This window comes from Sminthopsis crassicaudata, chromosome 3 (genome assembly GCF_048593235.1).
Source record: "Sminthopsis crassicaudata isolate SCR6 chromosome 3, ASM4859323v1, whole genome shotgun sequence".
Taxonomy (NCBI): domain Eukaryota; kingdom Metazoa; phylum Chordata; class Mammalia; order Dasyuromorphia; family Dasyuridae; genus Sminthopsis; species Sminthopsis crassicaudata.
Genome location: NC_133619.1, coordinates 569,763,687 through 569,785,900, shown reverse-complemented (window position 1 = coordinate 569,785,900; position 22,214 = coordinate 569,763,687). Strand labels below are relative to the sequence as shown.

General features: G+C 37.7%; 1 protein-coding gene across 1 annotated transcript in view; it reads right to left on the bottom strand.

Annotated features, from left to right (window-relative positions):
* Positions 1-21,083, bottom strand: part of VPS36 (vacuolar protein sorting 36 homolog) — a 44,550-nt gene extending 23,467 nt beyond the window's left edge. Inside the window, exons 1-5 of the mRNA XM_074304813.1 lie at positions 20,886-21,083; positions 13,071-13,139; positions 9,527-9,597; positions 3,256-3,370; positions 698-787 (exon numbers count right to left, since the gene is read on the bottom strand). Coding sequence (XP_074160914.1) covers positions 698-787; positions 3,256-3,370; positions 9,527-9,597; positions 13,071-13,139; positions 20,886-20,981 — 441 coding nt within the window. The 5' untranslated portion in view covers positions 20,982-21,083. The remainder of the gene's footprint in view (positions 1-697; positions 788-3,255; positions 3,371-9,526; positions 9,598-13,070; positions 13,140-20,885) is intronic.
* Between the last annotated feature and the right edge of the window lie 1,131 nt (positions 21,084-22,214).

The following is a 22,214-nucleotide window of genomic DNA, read 5'->3' as shown; positions in this document are numbered from 1 at the left end:
TTGTGACTCTTTGCTGAGTGTAGTATTATAAGCATACTAGAGTAGAAGTCAGGAAGATTTCAAAATTCATCTTCAAAATTGACTGTGCCACCATGAACAAGTCACCTACCCCCTTTGTGCCAATTTCTCCATTCATAAAATACCTGTAATATCTATCTCACAAGATTATTAAGAGGATCAAAAGAAATAATATATGTAAAGTGTTTTACAGACAGTAAAGCCAAAACTCCACAGACATATCAGTAATTATTGGTACATTATTATCTGAACTGACAATATAGCATATACAAGATTTTTAATGAAGTATTCCCTGGGCCTCAAATCATCAGCTCTGTCTTTTGTCATTGCAGTAATTACACAAGTAATTTTCAAATACGTCAACATCTCTATATAATCAACATGATTAATTTAGACTAGTTAGAAAAGTTACCTTCTATATAAATTTTTTTCTGAAATAATTTCTTTCTATGCATCAATAAAAAATATTATTAAAAAAATAAAGTTGTCTATTTCCATTAGCAATATATACCTGTACTTTTTACCATGAATCAGTTAGAAGAAATTATACTGTGTCAGAGTAAACTGGTATTCAAAATGTCTTTGTTCCTGTTAAGTTCTGTTTATAATATGTATTATTCCTTTTATGATTATATAGAAAAGCATTTTCTCTAAAATGTCAATGGTTTAAAAAAAATACCTCTTGTCCACTTTTTCTCTGTATTAGTTGAGACACTGGCATATTCTCCCATCTTCTGTGAGTCATTTCTTCTGATAAACGCCTATAAAACTGTGTAAATATGTAAAGTTGAGATCACCAATCTGTAGAGCCCTTCTATGTCATTACTTAAAATCTCTTCACTATGATAACAATAGCTAGATACTAACTTCAATCACTCTGACTGGTGCTCTCATAAATGATTCTTTTCTGAGGGCATCAGCGGAAGATAAACTAGTTGTTTATACTACTCTCAACAAAAATGTTCTAAATTACAAAGATTGCTTAAAAATAACATTTCATTTACCCATCATGCAGTTTGTATTAAAGTGAATACTTTAGAGACTGCTAAAATAATGTCAGAAATAATTAATAACCATTTTTCAGAAAGGGAACTTTAAATTAATGTATCAAGTTAAAACGTAAAGGCAAAAATCAGGAACCAAAAAGATGGTACCTTTCAGGTACACTAATGACTTCAGTCACTCAATATTACTTACTATCTACAGTATACTAGGTGTCCTAGAGAGATAACAAAAGGAGGCAGGGAAAGGGAGGGACATGAAAAAGAGAGCCAGAGAAATCAAACAAAAGAAAAATGACTTGTTAATGTTTTTAAAGCAACATACCAACAAGTATACATTAATGGTATAGAAACTAAGTTAAATCAAGATGTCTGGGTTGGGGTTAATCAAAAAAGCCTTATAGAAATATGTTTTGGTAAAGTCTTTAAAAAATAACTACTTCTCCAGAAGCTGTGGACCATGGTTTTGAGAATCAGTCTGCAGATAAACTCTAGGCAAGAGTGCACACAGACAACACATGTGTATGTATATGTGTAGTTAACTAGCCACAGTGTGTGTGTCTAAATCTACTTATTGTCACAGTCTTCTCATAAAGGTATTATAAAGATTTTCTACTCTATTCTTTTCCACACTCTGTCCTTCCCCATGTCTCTTCAACTCAACTACTTAGTGTATAAACAAAGGCATAATTGAAAAAAATTACCAACCTCCAGCCCTCTTTGGGCCTTCTGCTCTTACCATGACCTTAAGCTGATTATTTCTATTCTGTCAGTGTTCTTGTGATAACAAAGGACATGTGCTTCTAAGAATTAGCCTACCATTCACAATGAACTCTCTCAGACTGGTAAAAGGACAGTGGAGTAAGACACCACCAAGAGATGATCCATATTTCATGGGTGTATTGCTGGGTGAGTCCCACATTGGAGAGAACCAACACTTGCACCTACATGCTCAAGTCTCAAAACTCCCTTAATCACCTATTGGGTGCCAGGCACTGTGCTGGGAAGCAGAAGTACAAAGAAAGGCAAAAGATATTTCCTATACTCAAAGTAGGTACAATCTAATAGGGGAAAACAACATGCAAATAACTATGTACAAACTCCATACATAATAAATTAGAATTAACCAACAGATGGAAGGCACCTAAATTAAGAGGGAGCAGGAAAGGTTACAGGAAAAAAGAAGGATTTTAGCTAGGACTTAAAGGAATCCAGGGAAAGGAGGAGCAGAGATGAAAAGGGAATCAAGAGATAGAGTGTCTTCTTTGAGGCAAGGAGGTCAATGCCACTGCATCAAAATGAGGAGTGTGTATGTGGTTCAATCATATTTCACTCTTCCTGTCCCCATTTGGGGTTTTCTTGGCAAAGGTACCAGAATGGTTTGCCATTTACTTCTCCAGCTCATTTCACAGGCAAGGAAACTAAGATAAACAGGGTTAAGCAGCTTGCCCAGGATCACCCTGCTGGTAAGTGTCTGAGACCAGATTTGAACTCAAAATTCAAATTGGAACCTGACTCCAAGTATAGCACTCTATCTACTGACCTATTTAGTTTCCTTTGGGTGTATGTATAAGGAGTAATCAGAATGAAAAGGTTGGAAGGTTATAAAGAGTTTTGAATACCCCAAAGAGGATTTTATATTTGGTCCTGAAGGTAACGAGAGGTCACTGGACTTTATTGGGCAGGAGAGGTAACACAGTCAGACCTGTGGTTTAGGAATATCACTTTAATAGATAAATGGAGAATGGACTGGAGGAGAGTGAGATTCATGGTGATGCTGCAATTTGCAAAGATTAATGTGCCACAAGCAAAGCGTCTAAACCTTAAATGACATAAAAGCATCTGTTGGCTATTATTATCTGCTCTTTGCCACAATTAGTTCTTTGCAAATTACAATAAAGAGAAATGAATAATTATTAGTAGTATAAAAAGAATATTAAAAATCTTTAAAATAATCGTGAAAGAACGGCACACTATAACGGCGCTAAATTCTTTTTTTTTTTTTTTTTTCCCTGAGGCTGGGGTTAAGTGACTTGCCCAGGGTCACACAGCTAGGAAGTGTTAAGTGTCTGAGACCAGATTTGAACTCAGGTCTTCCTGAATTCAGGGCTGGTGCTCTTATCCACTGTGCCACCTAGCTGCCCCAACAGCACTAAATTCTTAAATGTATCAGGGACTTACACCAAAGATAATGACATATATACTTCTAATCAAACCAACATCTACACAACCTTACCTCAATCTGGCCATGTTCTTTGAAAGAAAGTTTGATATAGGAGCTCTTGCTGCTTTGAAAAGGACCAGGCTCTTTGTTGGAAGAAGCTGGGTGAAGATGAATCACTATTTTGGCACTAAAGAAAAAATATCCATTAAATATGCCAATGCCTTTAATACTTCCAATTCTATTTTGACTAATATTGAGAGTATTTCAGATCACCTCTTGTGAAAATTTAATATAAAGAAATCCCAGGAGAAAAGGGGATCTATAAATTGATTGATAGATTTTATATATATATATATATAAATCTATAAATTTATCTATAAACTTAGTGTCAATGAACAGATACAAATGCCATTCAAATCAAAACTTATAGAATAAAAATCAAGAGTCCAAGAAATAGGCTATGATCTACAGATTAAATATGATAATTCAAAGTGAAATTGCTATACTTTTAGGTGGTGCTTATTCAGAGTTTTCCATCTGTAAAACTGTCCCTAGAGGTACAAAATCACCTTTAACTTCAGCCAAAGCATACTACCTTAGCTAAATGGAAACAAACTAGTTTCATTAATAGGACATTAACTTATCTGTATAAAAACAGCAAGCTGATATTTTATTAAATTACATCCAAAACTAATATTTTACATTGTCATTTATGGGAAAACAATACTTCATAAACAGCATGATATAGAAAGATACTTCAGAGCAAAAACAACTCTGAAAATATTATTGCTATTTGTTATTTAAAAACCAAAACAATCCAAAAAAATGGTTCATAATGATCAGGAGAGTGATCCACACTTCTAAGTTACAGCCCTCATAATTCCTTTACCCTTCAAAAAGTCCTACTCCAGGAATGCTCCACTGAGACATGGAAAGAACCTGGGGCTCTCAAAGGTTAGACCAACACAGAACAAGCTCTGGCAGGTCCTTCCTACAGGCAAGCTGAGAAAATGTCAAGTATAAGCCTCTCAAAAGACTTTATGTCTGCTAGCTCCCAACCTAATAAAGCAAGAACCATATTACCAAAAGGTAATGAATTTTTTGAGCCAGGGAAATCCGTGAAATCATCTCCTAAGGCATGGAGGGGCCATGACAATACCTGATGAAAAAAAATCAAAGATCTTTTGATATATTAATTATAATCCTTGCTTGAAAGAGTAGTGGACTAAAATGGGCCCCACTGTGTAACTACTTCTCTCCTGGATCAGATCCCATCTACACAAATGCCCATAAAACTGACTGCATAATACCAGGCAACTGAATTTATTGAGTAAGCATTACACCAAGCCTACTTGTAGTATCAAACATCTTAGTATTGTCAACAAAGACAACGTAAAATATTCTGGCACTCAGAAACTATGTGATACTGGACAATTTTTTGTTTAATCTCTACAATTCTTGGTTTTCTCATCTGTAAAATGGAAATAAACCACTCATACCAATTAGCTTACAATTTATAACACTCAAGTGAGATAATATATACAAAACAAACTGCATCGTTTAAACCCCTATATTTTAATGTTAATTAAGATTATTAATTTGGACCATATTTGTAATGATTCTTAAATATAAGTTTCCTGTAAGAAGTGGAAGAAAAACTAGAATGAAAAAATTGAGCAATACATCTGAAATCACTAATCTAGCAAGGTACCAAAGCCACAGACATCAGAATCAGAGGTAATCTGGCTCTGACTGGACAAAAGTATTAGCAGTCTCTAAAAAACAATTGTGGAAACCATCTCCTAAAGTAGCTGTGGGATGTGCCAAAGGCCACGAGGAGGATCAGAATAGAGAAAACTAGACAATCTGAATGATATGCATGAAGAATCATAAGAGTTGGTCAAAGGAGAATAATTAACACAGGGGAATGACTGATTTTTTTTTTTTTGGCCTTTCTCTGAAAATATCTGAAAAGCAGGGAATAATTTAACAGTAAAGAGAAATGCAGGATTTTCTTCCAATATGGCAGAAGGATAATTCTTTAACTTCCAAGGCCTCTTCACACAGAATTTTTTTTTTTAATCCTCACTTTATAAACTAATTTGTTTTCTCAATTTAAATGTAAAAACAATTTTAACGTCCTTTTCCCAAAATTTTGAGTTCCAAATTCTCTTCCTCCCTTACCTACATCCCTCATTAACAAAGCAAACAATTTGGCATAGGTTATATAATATACAATTTTTATTATTTAATTGAGAAATGATAAGAAAGGATAAAAAAAGGTAAAGATCCAATGTATAGAAGTGTTATACAATTTAATTCTTCCAATAAATCAGTGCAAGACTCCTACCAAGATGACTGCCATTTGACATGAGGGAAACTACCTACCCAAATGGCCCAAACCTACTCCTACTGTCACACAAGATTGAAAGAATGATCAAGAAATTTACAGAGAGGGGCAGCTAGGTGGCGCAGTGAATAGAGCACCATCCCTGAAGTCAAGAAAACCTGAGTTCAAATCTGACCTCAAACACTTAACATTTCCTAGCTCTGTGAGCCTGAGCAAGTCATTTAACCCCAATTGCCTCAACAACAAAAAAAAAAAAAATTACAGAGAAACTAAACTAGAACCAGTGAGTTCTTCCACCTCAGAACCACTCAGAAAGGAAACAGAAATGTAAGCTGTGAACAAAACCAATGTCAGGACAAAGAAGCTTCCCACATCACCAGATGGACATAGAGAGAGCCTGCATGACTCCATGTTCGGAAGCAGGAACGTGATTCCTTCGAGAAAGCCCTAAGAAGGGGGCAGCTAGGTGGCGAAGTGGGTAGACCACCAGCCCTGAATTCAGGAGGACCCGAGTTCAAATCTGGTCTCAGACACTTAACACTTCCTAGCTGTGTGACCCTGGGCAAGTCACTTAACCCCAGCCTCAAAGAAAAAAAAAAAAAAGAAAGAAAGAAAACTAAGGGGCTGTCATGAGAATCAAATAGATTAAAAATTAGGGGCAGCTCAACTCACTTCCAGTTGATCAATGATGGACAGAGGTAGCTACACCCAGAGAAGAAACACTGGGAAGTGAATGTAAATTGTTAGCACTAATATCTGTCTGCCCAGGTTGCATGTACCTTCGGAATCTAATGTTTATTGTGCAACAAGAAAATGATATTCACACACATGTATTGTACCTAGACTATATTGTAACACATGTAAAATGTATGGGATTGCCTGTCATCGGGGGGAGGAAATAGAGGGAGGGGGGGATAATTTGGAAAAATGAATACAAGGGATAATATTATAAAAAATATATATATAATAAAAAATTATTAATTAAAAAAAAAATTAGGGGCAGCTAGATGGCACAGTGGGTAGACCACCAGCCTTGAGTTCAGGAGGACCCGAGTTCAAATCTGTTCAGTGCTGCAGCACTGAAACCAATCAATCCTAGGGCCATCCAAGATTCCAAATATCCTGCCCTAAGACACCATAGGGAACCCTTATTATCTAATGTTCCATACCTCAGAGATCATGGGGGAGGCTATGAAGGGCCAAACAAGACTTCACAATGGATCCTGGAGGGAACAGGGAAAAGCTTGGTGGGTGAGGCATAGAGAGGAATGATCTGGCCTTAGGAACCCCTTTTTTTTGAAGATCACTGAAAAAACTGGGTGCAGGACAGTTTAGAGTAAGGAGACAGTAGGGGAAGAGAAGTGAACAAGGAAGGGGATGGCAAGAGTCCAGGCATGACGTAGTGAGGGTCTGTACCCAGAGGAGGCTGTGAGGGGGAGAAGCAGGAGTTTGAGATGACAACAAGGTGGGGAAACTGGAGTGGCAAACTATGTATCAAGTCGTCTTGACAGGCCATGAGTGGGCAAGCCTGGAGGTCAGGAGGGAGCTTATAGATAGGTGAGTAGATCTGATAATCACCTGCAAAGAGATGATAATGGAATCCACATTTGGTCATCAAGTGAAACAGAAGAAGAGAAAAGAAGAGGACCTGGACAGAGCTGGAGAGATTTCACCACCACCACCCCCGACCATGGTTAAGGGGATAAACCTGGACAAAGATGCAACAAGAGAGACTGAGGAGTGTTCAGACAGGCAGGAAGGCAAGTCCAAGAAAGCAGCATGCCAAGAACTGGGAGAAGAGAGGGAGGCTGAGAGCATCCCAGACTGTAGAGAATTCCAGGACAAAAAGCGAAGAGGCTACTTGATGTGACATCTAAGAGCTGGGGGGGGGGGGGTGACATGGCGAGAAAGTGTCAAGTGAAAGCTGAACTTGCAGACACCAAAAGGAAGGGCCAATAATAAAGGCTTCTAAAAGGAATGTAAGCATGAAAGGGAAGAGAGCCAGGAGGACAGCTGGTGAACATGCTTATAAGAAGTGAGAGTTTTTGGCTGAGGGGTAGACAGAGCCTGCAGATGAGCAAGACGGGCTGAAGAAGGCAGACCAGGATGCTCCCCCTTGGGCTCAGACAAAAAACTAGAGAGCCACCAGAAAGGGTGTAGACATCTGAGATGAGGAGCAAAGCAGAAGAGAAAGTTTAAAACATACAGACAAGGAGAGGGGAGGAGGAGGGAGAGCTAGAAGAAGCATGAGGAGGGTTTGGAGAAACTGTGGTGAGCAGACAGTTGTCCAATGGGGAGACATAAACAGCAAGCAGCTTGCTTCAGAGAAGGCCAGTTTGCATCACACAAATTGGTCCTGGATTTGGTCAATACAGTTTCATAACTTTCTCCACCTTCATTCAGCAGGATGGGAATAGGAATGAAGGGAAGAGAGGTCATGTTGACCACAAAGAACTAATTTCAGGTTGCAAGGCAGAGAGAAAAATAGATGATAAAAGATTATGATCTGATAAAGACATTTCAAAGTTCATGAAGATGTTAAGTGGAATGAATACTGTGCGTGATGGTGGATTGGATATTAAGTAGATCATGGGAAATGAGCAGACTGAAGAAATGAGGAGTCAGGAAGTCCCTTAATTTCATGCTACCAAAAAAAAGAATCTAAACTTATTGGTTTTGGGCATATTTGGTCATCTGAAGTTATTTAAGCCAGTAATTTCACTTATAATAGCCTAAAAAGTTATTTGAGCGAGTGATTTCACTTATAATAGCCTAAGAAAAAGATTGAGAAGTAAACATTATAATTACCTATAAGAAGATATTTAGATATTTCGTCTTTCTTTATATACTTTTATAGCTTGTAATACAAAAGCTTTAAGATATTATTTCATGTCAATAAGGCAAGTACAGAAAACTAATGCATGCAGGACTCTCCCTGACCAATGTCAGATAGCTAATTTATATAGAATCAAAATGCTATGATAATAAAATAATAATATATGGCTAGTACTTATACAGTGCTTTAACATCCTCAAAGTGCATTATCATATCTCATTTAATCCTTACTACACTTTTTGCAAAGGCAAAAGTCTTATCCATTTTAATTTTAATTTTTATATAATTCCATTTTACAGATGAGGGACATAGGGGTATATAAAACTGGATTCACACTCTAGTTTTTCCTGTTCCAAATCCAGAAACCCATTCACTGGGCCAACTGGTTGCAATTCATGATATCATAAAAGGAAATTATCCACCAAAGAGAGAGCTTAATAAAAACATATTCCTATTGTTTACTGGCTCACAAATTTTTTCTCAAATGGTATTTAATTTTTTCTCCAGCTACATGTCAAGAGAATTTCTAGAATTCCCTTTTATAAGATTTTGAGTTCCAAATTTTTTCCCCTCTCCTCTTCCAAAAATGATAGGCAGTTTGATACATACGTATGCTATTATGTAAAATATATTTCCATCTTAGTCACAGTTGTGAAGAAGGGGATCAAAAAGGAAAAAAAAAACATGAAAAAATATCCTTCCATCTGCATTCAGAGTCTATCAATTCTTTATCTGGATATGGATGCCTTTTCTCTTGTGAGTTCTTTGTACTTGGTTCACTGCATTGCTGGGAAGGGTTGAGCCATTCATAGTTGGTCTTCATAATGTTGATGCTGTGTGCAGTGTTTTCCTAGTTCTGCTCACTTTGCTCGGTATCAGTTCAAATAGGTCTTTTAAAGATTTTCTGGGGTCTGCGTGTTGGTCATTTCTTATTATAGACTGGTTTTCCATTACATTCATATAGTGACTCATTATTTTCTACATGCCTCAGAATAAGATTGAGTCTTCTTAATCAATCTCAATCCATTTTTTGTTTTTCATTTCCTTTCATTTCATTGGCCTTCCCTCCTTGCAAGCTGATTAAAGACTTTTCATTAAGTTAAAAATAAATAAATAAATGAAAACATATTTAACAAATAAGATCATATAAAATCTTACCTTTTTCCAATACCAGCTGCTTGTTCTTCAATGAATACAATTTGGGAAAGAGGAATAGCAATGCAACAATCCTATGACATAATTAATAAAAAATAAAAGAAAATGAGATTAATCTGGGTGCTTTGCTTACAGCATTCAGTACTCATGGTCCAATAAGCATTTATCTAGCAGCTACTCTGGGCCACCTTAGGAATGTAAAAGAGCCCTGTGGGAGGGAAGAGGGAGAGACCAACACAAAGACAAAGCAGAAACTCGCCACAGTCCATGAGGTGATGACAGAGAAAGTTAACAAGAGCAATTCCTTAGACTTTAGATTCAAGATTAATTTTATTTGATTTATTTAAAAAAAAAAAAAAAAAAGACTGACCAGAACCTAAGTCCTCAACACAAAAATGGTATAGAGAAATAAAGGCAATAGAAAAGAAGCAAGAAAATCTGAGGATAGTAAAAAGTTATCTTGGTGAAGGGATCTGGGTTCTCTGTTAGTTCTGCTACTGTGACAAGGACCACAATGTAATTAGATAACAAAACAAGGTATTAACAATTAAATTAATTAAATTAAAACAATTAAAAACAAGGTGAGGGGTTGAAATGAGTTACAGAAGTTCATTCAGAACAAGGAGAAATCAATGACTCATAAAAATAATTCTTGATTTTTAAAACTATTGTCCTTACTTTTCACTACAGCTTAAGTCCTTCTTACTAACAATACTTACTACCTGGATATAATCTTGAAAACAAACTTTTAGAAGGGTTAAAATGACAAAAAAAATTTAAAAATAAAAAACAAAAAACAAAAACAAAGAGTTAAAAGACCTAGGGTGGCATAAATAGATTTTGAATGAAGGACATGCAAGGTCAAAATATAAGACAGGCCAATAATAGAATGAGGATAAGAAACCAAATGGACAGAAAGCATCTCTGTGGTCATTAAGTATCACTAAGATAGTTAAAAAAAAAAAAAAAAAAAATTCCCCACCATGCCTTGAAAATAAAGATAAATAAAATTTTAAAATCACTAAAGTAAGTTTAACTAACAATTAACCTCTTCTCTTCTACCTCCTCCCAAATAAGAAAATGCAGACATCAGAAGAGAATTGGGGAGATGAATAATCCACAACCCGAATAATACACCTTTGAATAAGAAGAGTCAAATGGTTCTATCAGGGAATCTTAAGAGTTGTAAGGAGCTGCCAAAGCGGATGGGTTTTCCTCAGTCCTTGTGCACTTTGATTTATGGGCTGCCCTTGACACTGCTGCCCCCCCTCTTGTCCCTCTCGGGGTATCCATGGTCCTATGTGACCTTTGCCAGTCCTACCTTAACCTCCTAGTAACCATGGCCCACCCTAAGCCCCAACTTGTCCAAAATTGGACTCCTTTTCCTCCTAAATCTGTCTGTGGCTCCACCACCCTCCCAGACTCTCAGGTTCACATCCACGTTGCTAACCCCAGCTCCACACTTCCCTTTCCTGGACCCATCAATTATTATTCTGTCTTCCCCACATTTCTCCCCCAAGCTCAAGTCTCTGCTTCCACAGCCACCACTCCCTTGGATCACTGCGGTAAGCAGCCTCCCAGCCTCAAACCTCTCTTCCCTCTAGTCTATCCCCCTACCCACCCTAACAAAGATATGACCCATGGTTCCCCTGCGCCTCCTGCTCTAGAGCCTTCCTGCTGCCTCTAGGATAAAACAACTCCTCTGTTTAGTTCCCTCCTCAGCCTGGCTCCCCAGTCTTCCTAGCCACCCTCACAACTGCCTCCTCACTGCCACCCAGCCACTCTAGCCCTCCTCTCTGTCCCTGTCCCTCACTGCCTCTCTCTGGCCTTCGCCACTCCCTGAGCCTGGAATGGGCTCCCTCATCAGCACTGCCTCACAGAACCCTTTTCTTTAGGGGATCCCCAAAACATGCTCTTCTCCATGAAGCTTTTCTACATGAAGCTTTTCCTGATCTTCTCAAGCACCAGTAACCTCCCTCTCAAGCTTCCTTGGACTGACAACTTGTACTTGTTTATTTTTTATACTCATTTAGTCACTGCTGTCTGCCCTATAGGTTACAAGCTTCTTGTCAGTAGGTTTCATTTTTTGGATTTGTCTCCCCAGTGCCTTGTATAATCAATGTCTGGCATATAATAAAACCTGATAGAGAGCTCTGATTTTCCATGGAAATCTTTTAAACTTCAGAACAACTCTAATCATTAGGAATTTTTTTTTTCTTTTCAAGAGAACCAAAATCTGCCTTTCTTAACTTTGACCTATTTGACCCACTTCTTCAAATTCCACCTAAAGTCTTCTCTTCTTCAGGGTAAACATAATGGGTTCTTTTAAATGATTCAAGTGACTTTATTCCAAGTTCCCTCACCATCCTGACCTTGAATAGCTAACTCCTGCTTCCCAATGTTGTTCACAGAATAGATTAGTTGGTTGAGGCTAATTGGTATTGATAAACCAATTTTTGCCAAAAAAAAAAAATTAAAAAATCCAAAGGCAGTTTTAAAAAATATAAGAATTTGTAAAAGTCCATAACCTGTTTCTGTTCCAGAGCATTATAAACTATTAGAGAACTATAAAAGATCATATTCTTTATAATACTTCCAAAAAATAAGCTTATATTTATAATACTCCCAAGAAATAGCTTATAATATTAGAAGGACTGGACCTAATATCTTTGAAGTGTTTTAAGCTACTCAGAATTAAGGTATTAATAACATAAACAAAACTCACCCAGAATCACCCTGTTGAAAATTCTTTTAAAATGGGGAAATTTTTTTTATCTTACTAAGTTAACTCAAATTTATATAAAAGGTTTACAAATATTTTCATTATGATTATTATATTAGATAGGTATTGAAAGCATTATTATTCCCATTTTACATATGGAGGAACAGAGAGCCAGAGAAGGTAAGCAACTTGTCTCTGTCATCCAACTAATTAAGTGTTAATCAATCAATTAAAAGGTATTGATTCAGCACCTACTCTGAATCCTCAAACTAGATCTCAAATTCAAGTGATATTTTGACACAGAGACCAGGTGCCCTACGGCAGGAGGGAGGAATACAAATGATAATCGTTCAAGACTATTACAAGAAAGGCCTGACATTATCCATTTCATTTTCAATACCTGTGGGAATGAGAGGAGATGGGCAATCTTGTTTTGTGTCATTCCTACTAGGGAAATAACCATTTTCCTACCACATTTATGGTAACACTGTGCCTCATCTCCATAAGAGACAATGTATTTCCAACAGTTAGGACCAGTGTGGAGAACTGGAGAGCTTCCATTATATTTCCTATTTTCTACAATAGATTCAACTAGCTCATACTCTTCTGGAGTTGAATGAAAGGAAGTAAGAGCAATCAACAAAATTTCGTGTCAGCCTTTCTCTAATCCGATTCCCTCAAGAATGTCTTATGAGATATGATCCCTACAGGCTAAAGATAAATAAATATTATCTCTCTACAAACTTTAACCACTGGGGGAAAAGGGGAGGAGGAGTTTCAAGTAGGTGAGTCACATAAGAACATATGCAAAAAATTTAAACTTACATGATTTTTCTGATCTCTCCAGATTAGTCGGTGTGTACTGAGGAGGAGGACTCCAGCATCAAATTTTATCTAGAAAGAAGCATAACATAATATAGATAGTATTCAAAATTGTCAAAATTCTTTTATTTAATTAGTCAATAGCATTCTCAAATACTCAATTGGAACTGTTATCTAATTAATTAAAGCATTTTCTCTAAGTCTGTCCATTGGTTCTTTCTAAAATTCACCACAGGTGTTCAACAGAAATACAGACTTTTAACCATGGCAATCCATTTCTACATTAAAGTGAATGAATATAATGCTTTATTACTATATAGTAAATATTTTAGAAATAGTTCATCACAAATTTTGCATAGGAAACACTGTTAACTATTCAAAAGATAAGGAAAAAAAGACAAAAATGCCTAAACATACATACATATAGACAGACAGACATACTCTCCTTTTGATAACTGTTCCTGAATCAGACAATTTTGCTTTAAGTAAAGGAAGACAACTACTGGGGAATCTCTTATTGGAAAGGATTATGATATTTTAAAAAACCCTTAAAAAATAAAAACTAAGCTTTTTAAAAGAAAAAAATAATTAAAATAACATGCTTACATGCTGTTAATAACTTGTAAGATAAATGGGGGAGGAAAAAAAGTATTAAAAGTTAAAAAGAATAGGTTTAGTATAGGAGGCAGGAAATATTGGTTATGTATGGAGAAGACAGAGTAGTCTTGTTTGACTGGATCATAACAAATACATGAAGAAGAGAAGAATGAGATAAGATTAGAAAGCAGGATGGTACCAGTCTGCAGATACTTTGGAGCGTTAAATAACTACAAACATTTTTCAATAGGCAAGAAAAAGTTATGGCAGATTTTTGAAGAAAGCAATGACCAGACTGATATATGCATAAAGAAGATCAGTCTGACAGTATTGTGAAGGACAAATTGGAAATGAGAGAACAAGTTTAGAAGTAGTATTATAAAGGTATTACAACAGTAACAGTCCAGTAGGAGATTAAAATAGTCTAGAATCGTGACAATGAGAGTATGAACTGAGATGGAGATTGTAGGAGTATAGGAGGAGAGAGATATGAGAAATATTACAGAGGCAGGACTAACAAAACTTTTAAAGTGGTAAGAAGTGAATCAGAAGGAAGAGTTAAAGAAAAGAGAAAAAATTAAAGCATGGAAAACTAGGTAGCTAATAGTGCCACTGAGGGAAATGATGAAGTGAGAAGGAACAGGTTTTGGAAAAAAGTTATAATTCAGTTCGATGCACATTTATTAAGTACCGATTATATCCACACATGGGGCTATAAACTGAAGAGGCAGAGATAAAAAGGAAACAACTATTGTCCTCAAGAACTTTATATTCTATAGTGTCAAGATAAAATAGCAGGGAGTCTACTTGACTTGTAATAAGTGCTTAATAAATGTGTATAGACTGACTAGGTACATGTACACATAAGTACATACTAAATAATTTTAAGAAGAGAGAGAATTAGTAACAGTGCAGGGAGAGGGGAATAGGAGTTATCAAGAGAGATCTTATAGAGGTTGTACCTGAATCTAAACCATGTTTGGAACAATAGTCAAGAGTCTATGAGGCAGTTACATAAGCTAGCTCTATAAGATAGATTCCTCAAACAGAAAAAAGAAGGGAGGCCCTTGTGCAATTAGGAAGATGGAAAGTCAGGTAGAAAAAATAGCCAGCATTCCAGTATGATTGGACGGGAAGGGGGTGCATTGCCAAGGGGAGAGAGGAAAGAAGGGGAGAGAGGGAAAGGGAGAAAAAGGGAGAGAGACTTCGGGGGGAAAGGGGAAGGGAGTCCATGGGAAACAATCTGATATAAGGCTGGAAAAGTAGGTGAAAGCTTTAAAACCTAGACTAAGGATTTTTTATTCTATCACAGAGGTGATAGAGAGCCATTAAGAATGTTTTTTTAAAACAAGGTCACAGGTGTATTAAGAATACTAATTTTTTAAAAAATAAACATATTTTTTAAAAAAGAATATTAATTTGGCATTTGATCAAATGAGTTAATATGTAAAGTTCTTTGCAAAGCTTAAGTTGTGTGAAGGATGGACTATAGTGGTAAGAGACTGGAGACAAGAATAATTAGGAAGCTCCTTCAAAAGTTCAGGAAAGAGGATTCAGACCAATAAATGGAATGAAGGGCATATGTCAAAAAACATTGTGGAGGAAGCAGTAAGCTTGGCAAATGATTAGATGTGGAAGGTTAGGAAGAAATAACAAACACAAATCTCCTGGGTTTTGAACCTAAGGACTGACATGATATTGAGGCAATCAAAAGTATGGGAGCTGGGAGGAGGTTTGGGCTGAAATGAGTTTGATTTTAGACACACTGAATTTGAAGTGGCAGATAGCAGATACATCAGTTCCAGAGAAATGATGTAACACATGCTTATTGGCAATATAGGCCTGGAGTTCAGAAAAGTAGTAATGTGCAATCATAAACTAAGGACAAGAAGACACTAAGAAAACCAGATGGAAATATCCCAATAGTGAGTTTGGTGTAAAGTTTAAGAGATATGTCTCTGCCACTGTGCATCATTGATATTTCCTAAGAAAATCAATCAGCAAACAATCATTTATTAAATACTTACTATTTGCCCACACTGTGCTAAGCAACGAGGAGAGAAAGAAACAGCCCCTCTCCTCAAGGAGTTCACATTCTAAAGCAGTAATTTGTATAGACCAAGTGTTTAAAGAGTAGGTGGACTAGCAGAGGGCCTAACCAGGAAAGGCCTCCTGTAGAGTCTTGAATGAAGCCAGGAAAACTACGGAGAGGACCAGAAGGAAAGCATACTAAGTCAGAGTATTACATAGTTTGAAGGTACAGATGGGCACCCTGTGAAAGGAACAGCAAATAGGCCAGAGGGCAGGGATAGGAATAAAATCTAATACTGGATCACGAGATGAAGAGTTTTACATGCCAAGGATAGGACTTTATAGTTGACATGGGAAGAAATAGTCACTTTAACATGGTCTATGTCCAATTTAGGAAAACACTTTGGCAAGTATGTGGGAAGATGGATTGTACAAGGAAGTGACTTGAGGCACAGTGACTAATTAGAAGATGATTGCATCAGTTTGGGAGAGAAGTGATAATAATAATAATGTGATAGCTGTGTAAGTGAAGAGAAGAGGACACAGACATGAGATGTTATGGAGAAAGGAATGGCAAAATTCGGCAACAGATTAAATATGAGGACTGGACCAAGTAGTCCAGAATGACCCTTTGCAGGACTAAGTGACTGAAAGGATGCTAGTATCCCCAAAAGCTATAAGGAATTTTGGAAGAAGGAAGGACTAGGTGTGAGAGATGGAGATAATGAACTGTTTTGGACATGGTGACATTGAGAAGTCCATAAGACATACATCATTTTGTGATATCCAAAAGACAGTCGGTAAATCAAGAAAGAGGCTAGGGCCAGACAGTTCTGGAAACTATGTGCACAGAGATGACAACTGATCCATGGGATCTGATGGGATGTCAAAGTGAAACAAGGAGGGAAAAGATGTGAGGGCCTAAGACAACTTGAGGAACACACGCAATTAGGGGGAGTCATATGAACGAAGAATCAGCAAAGGAGTCTGAGTATCGGCCAGACAGTTAAGAAGGGGACCAGACAGAGGAGAATAGTGTCCTGAAAATCTAGACAGTAGGGAACATGAAGGAGGAGGTGGTAATCAACAAAGCCCAAGTTTGCAGAGAGCTCAAGAAAGGTGAGGATTGAGGAAAGGTCATTTAGAGATCATCAATAAAAGGAGTAACTAACTCCCTAGGGGTGGAAGGACTCTGACAAATGAAAACAGTGGAAGTCAATTTTTTTCCAGCTAAATAGACACTGCCAACAGTCATTTATCCATTTCCTCCAGGCTGGACCATAAACAAGACACTCCATCTCTTGGCTCCAGGCATTTTCTCTGGCTATCTGCCATATTTCATATCCACCTACTGCTTTCCCTGCTTCTTTCAAGTCCCAACTAAAACCTCATCTTCTACAGGAAGCTACATCCAAGTCCTCTTAATAACTGTGCCTTCTCTCTCAATTATTTCCTATTTATCCTGTATTTTAGATTGTTTTCCTCCAAAAAGTCTGAATCGCACTTGGTACAGAGTCCTTTTATCTTACTGTGGAAATGCTTTACCCAGCTTTATGTCAGGATAATTTTGAGGATTTATAATTACTTAGTCATCTGTTTTTCTACAATTCACATTCAGATTTTTTTAATGCCATAAGGAATATGTTAAAATTTATTATAAGGATTTCACTAAAATGAAATTCCCTTCATCAATATGGAGTGCAAATTGTCTATAATCTTGTCTTGAAACACAGTGATGAGAATTTGAATAGCCAACTAGTGTTAAAGACAGGATTTGAACTCATTTTTTCTTTATTCTGTGTCTATGAGATCATGATGCCCTAAGAAAAACATAAACTAAAAAAGAATAAGCAAAACTATTTAAATGGTCATTTTCTACTGAAGTATAGTAGAGAACGCACTGGGCCTAAAGTCATGAAGATCCAAATTCAAATCTAGCCCATACACTTAATATCTATATGAACCTCAGCAAGTGATTCAATCAGTTTGCCTCAGTTTCCTTAACTGTAAAATGAAAAAAATACTAGCACCTACTTCACTGGGTTGCTGTGAGAATCAAATGAGACAATATTTGAAAAGCGTCTTATACATAGAATGTATTTAACAAATGCTTTTCCTTTCCCTTCCCTTACAGAAATTGTATTTATTGCTGTGGTGGAAAGAATATTAGATTTCAAATGGGAAACCTAGGTTTAAATTTCAGCTCTGATATCGACTACCCATATGACTACAAAGAAGTCATTTAATCTTTTTCATAGAGATAATATATCTATACTTGTCAGTCAATAAACAGTTATTAAGTCCTTTACATGGGCCAGATACTGCTAAGTACCAGGGATACAAAAAGGCAAAAGACAGTATCTGTCTTCAAGGAGCTCATAATCTAATGGAGGAGACAATAAGCAAACATATAAAAACAACGTACATAGAGGATAAATAGGAAATAATTAACAGAAGGAAGGCCCAGGAATTAAGAGCAGTTGTGAAAGGCTTCCTATAGAAGAGATTTAGTTGAGACCTAAAGGAAACCAGGGAAGGAATGAAGAAAGGGTAGAATAACCACAGAAAATGCCTAGAATAGAACTGGAGTGTTCTGTTAGTGAATCAGTCAGGCCAATGTCACTGGATTAAAAACTGAAGTATAAGATGACTAATAAGAAAATGGGATGTATACATTTTAAAGCACTCTATATGTGAACCATCCATTTTTTTCTATTGAGCTAAATAGATTTTTATGATTAATAATAACTTTTCAAATAATCTTTTCTGCTTAAAAAAATAAAGTCCCAGCACTAATGCATTGTTGGTGGAGTTGTGAACTGATACAAACCATTCTGGAGCGCAATTTATAACAGTGTACAAAGGACAATTAAACTGTGATACTTTGATTCAGCAATACCGCTACTAGAACTGTGTCCCAAAAACATAAAAAAAAAAAAAAAAAAAAAAAAAAAAAAAAAAAAAAAAAAAAAAGGGAGGGGGATCTACTTATACAAAAATATTTAGAGCAACTCTTCTTGTAGCGCCGAAGAATTAGAAATTGAAGGGATGCCCATCAATTGGAAATACTGGAATAAGTTGTGATATATGAGTGTAATAGAATACTGTTATTCTATAAGAAATGATAAGCAGACAGATTTCAGAAAAATTTTGAAAGACACATATGATTTGATGCAATGGGAAATGAGCAGAATCAGAAGAATATTGGACACAGTAATAGCAACATTATATAATGATTAACTATGAGTGACTTGGCCATTCTAGTAATACTATAATCCAAGACAATTCCAAAAAATGAGGAAAATCCTGAGAAAGAAGTGATAAGAGTCTAATGCACATCAAGGCATACTATTTTCATTTTTTTTTTCATATTTTTCCTCCTAATTTCTCCTTTCATAATATGACTAACATGGAAATGCTTTACATGATTGCACAAATAAAACCTGTATCACATAGCTTACTGTCTTGGAGAGATGAGATGTGAAGAAGGGAGAAATCTGGACCTCAAAAAATTTAAATGGAAAAGTTAGGTGGCTCAGTGGATAGAGCACCAGTCCTGAAGTCAGGAGGACCTGAATTCAAATCTGACCTCAGGCACTTTATACTGCCTAGCTTTGTGACCCTGGGCAAGTCACTTAACCCCAATTGATTCAGCAAAAAAAAAAAAAAAAAATTAAATGAATGTTTAAATTTATCTTTTTACATGTAATTGGAAAAAACAAAACAATATTTTAAATTTTAAAAAGTATCATCCCAGGGATAAAAGAAGTTACAATCCATTAAGTATATTTTAAACTTCAAATTTTCAATATTCACTGGGTTAAGTGACTACAGAATGACCCCTTGTTCATTTATAAGAACAAAAAAGGGTGGAGGATAAGCTTACTATATAATTACTGTATACGAAAGAATGTTGTTAGAATTATTACTAGTATTTTTTAAAATATGAGTACCAGTGCATTAGGATTATTTTGGGAGGATAAAGAAGCACTAATAATCAATGGAGGCTGAAAACAAATTAAAAATCATCTGATTTAATACAGAACTGGTCTCTCGGGGTATATTCTAGGTATGCCGGGGTGGGTCAGGGTTAAGCCATTTCCTTTACAGTGACTATTTTATTTCACTTTCCTAAAAGAATCACTTAATATTCTACCTCTTAGAATATTTTTGTATATGCTGAATTTCTTGTCTTGCCTCCTTCATTAGATCATTAACTTCTTGGTAATAGGAATTAGTTTAAATTTAAAAAAAAAAAAAAACTTTGTACTTCAGGTATAATAAATAGGCCCTTAAAAATTCGAATTATATGACTTGTTCTAGCAGAGGGAGGAAGGAGAGAGATACGAAATTGGCTTTGGCTGGTGAGGACCAAGCATCACAAATATAAGGGAGGTGAACACATGTTTAATTAAACCAGAGGCAACAGGGAGGACCCGCAGCAGAGATTCGAGTGTGTTCCCTTAAGGAGATGACTGACCCCATCTTTGGCACTCTTGCCCCATCTCCATTTTTTTGTTTTAGTCATCCCTATAGTTCAAACGGAGGGGACTGGACGGGAGATCAAGGGGGAAAGAGTCAGAAATGGAAGGAGGAGAAAGGATGGGAAAGAAAGAAGAGAGGGAAAGAATGAAAGAAGAGACGGAGAGAAAGAAAGGAGGGAGAAAAATAGTGGAGGAGGAAGAAGTGGAAAGGAGGAAGGAAAAAAGGAAAAGGGGAAGAAGTAAGAAAGAGGAGTAATGGAGAAAGAAAAGGAAGGAGAAATGAGAGATTTAGAGGCAGGAAAGAAAGAAGAGGGGGAAAGGATGGGGAGGGGGGCGGGAGAGGGAAGAGAGCCGGCGGTCCCCGGCCGCGCAGGGGCCACGGTGGGAAGCCGGAAGGGCCGGAGCCAGTATTCAGGGAGGACACGGAACCAGGCTGGGCCGCCTGGGGATCCCGGGGCGTGCAGGGGGCGACGGGAGCAGAATAACCAGACGTTTGGGACTGGGCGGCCCCTCCCCCCAGTTCCTGCGCTCGGGAGGACCAGGGCTTCCCGAGAACCCCCCCCCCCAGGCAGCTACACGAGCTCTGCCAGGCAGCCCCCCGGAACGAGCCACAGGCAAAGCCCCGGCCCGCTCCCGCCTGCTCCCGGCCTGGCCTCTTCCAGCCGAGCGGAACCCGCCGCCCGCTCGCCCCACGGCGGCCGCGCACCTTCTCCTCGCCATCGTAGATGCGGACCCCGCGCTGCTGGATCACCAGCGTCTCATTGATTTCCAAGAGGCCGTTGGTCCACACGAACCGGTCCATGACACGCCGCCGCCTCCGCAGTTCCGGGCCCGGCCCAGCCTCTGCCCAGTCTCTCCTTCCCGGGCCGCGGAGCCGCCAGACCGGCCGCCTCCCGCACTGCGAGGGCGTGGCGCCCTCTGGCGGCCCGGCTGCTCAGCGGGAGCCGCAAGCTGGGGGCGGGGCGGGCTGCGTGTATTTGCGGGGAGTGGGGGAAAGAGGGGAGGTTGAGGGAGCGAGGAAGGGGATTCTTCCAGATCCGCTGTTCTTAAACTCTTGGATTCTACCCCGCCTACACGCATTTCCCCCTTCTATGGAAGGCATAAGAAGGGGTGATAATACTGACATTCCCCCCTCCCCGATTAATAGCAATCTAGTCCCTCCCCTTCCCCCGCCAAGAAAGCCAGCCAGCCAGCCAGCACTTGTACCAGGTTGCCTATTTGTACTGGAGCTAGGCATCCGCCTCGTTCGGAAACGCCTAAATCTGCACCTTGCATCTGTCACGTCCTTGTCAGTTACCTGGGTTACCTGCTTCATCGTGGTCCTCTGGAATCCTGGGTAGTCACTGAGGTTGAGCAAAGTTCTTAAGCTTTTCAGAGTTGTTTCTCTTTGACTGTTTATTAATTTTTTAATAAATTAATGATTATAATTAATTTACTAATAACCAGATTATTCTGGTTCTGTTCACCACCTCCTGCTTCAGTTCATACACGTTTTCCCAGGTTTTTAATAACCAACATTTACATAATAAGTTTGCAACACTTATGCGCATGGTCTCATCTGAGCCTCATAATCTTACCAAGTAGGTGCTAGAGCGTACAAGTATTTTTCAGATTTAAAAAAAAAAAATCTGAGTCCAGATACTGTGTTCCATAGATTCTATTTCTAACAAATGACCATAGGATTTTTGTTGATACTGGTGAGAGTACCAGTAATAGCTTATAGTTAACAAAGTTTATTGATTTTACTTACAGAGAGGCTAATTTTTAACTCTGGAGTTTGTAAATAAAATTTTGAAAGTGTGGCGGATAATTAATAGTAACTGAGGAAACAATCTGAGCAAAAGGTATTTACTGGTTAGGCTGTCAGAATGAATGGGTTAGTGGGTTCGCCCATAGGTCCAAAGATCCTGAATATCGAGTGAAGGAAATTTTTAGACTTAAAAAAAATAAAACTGATTACAATAACATTAACCAGTATACACAATTAGGTAATATAATTTCTAATAAGAGGATAGAGGCTTTCCAATTTGGGAGG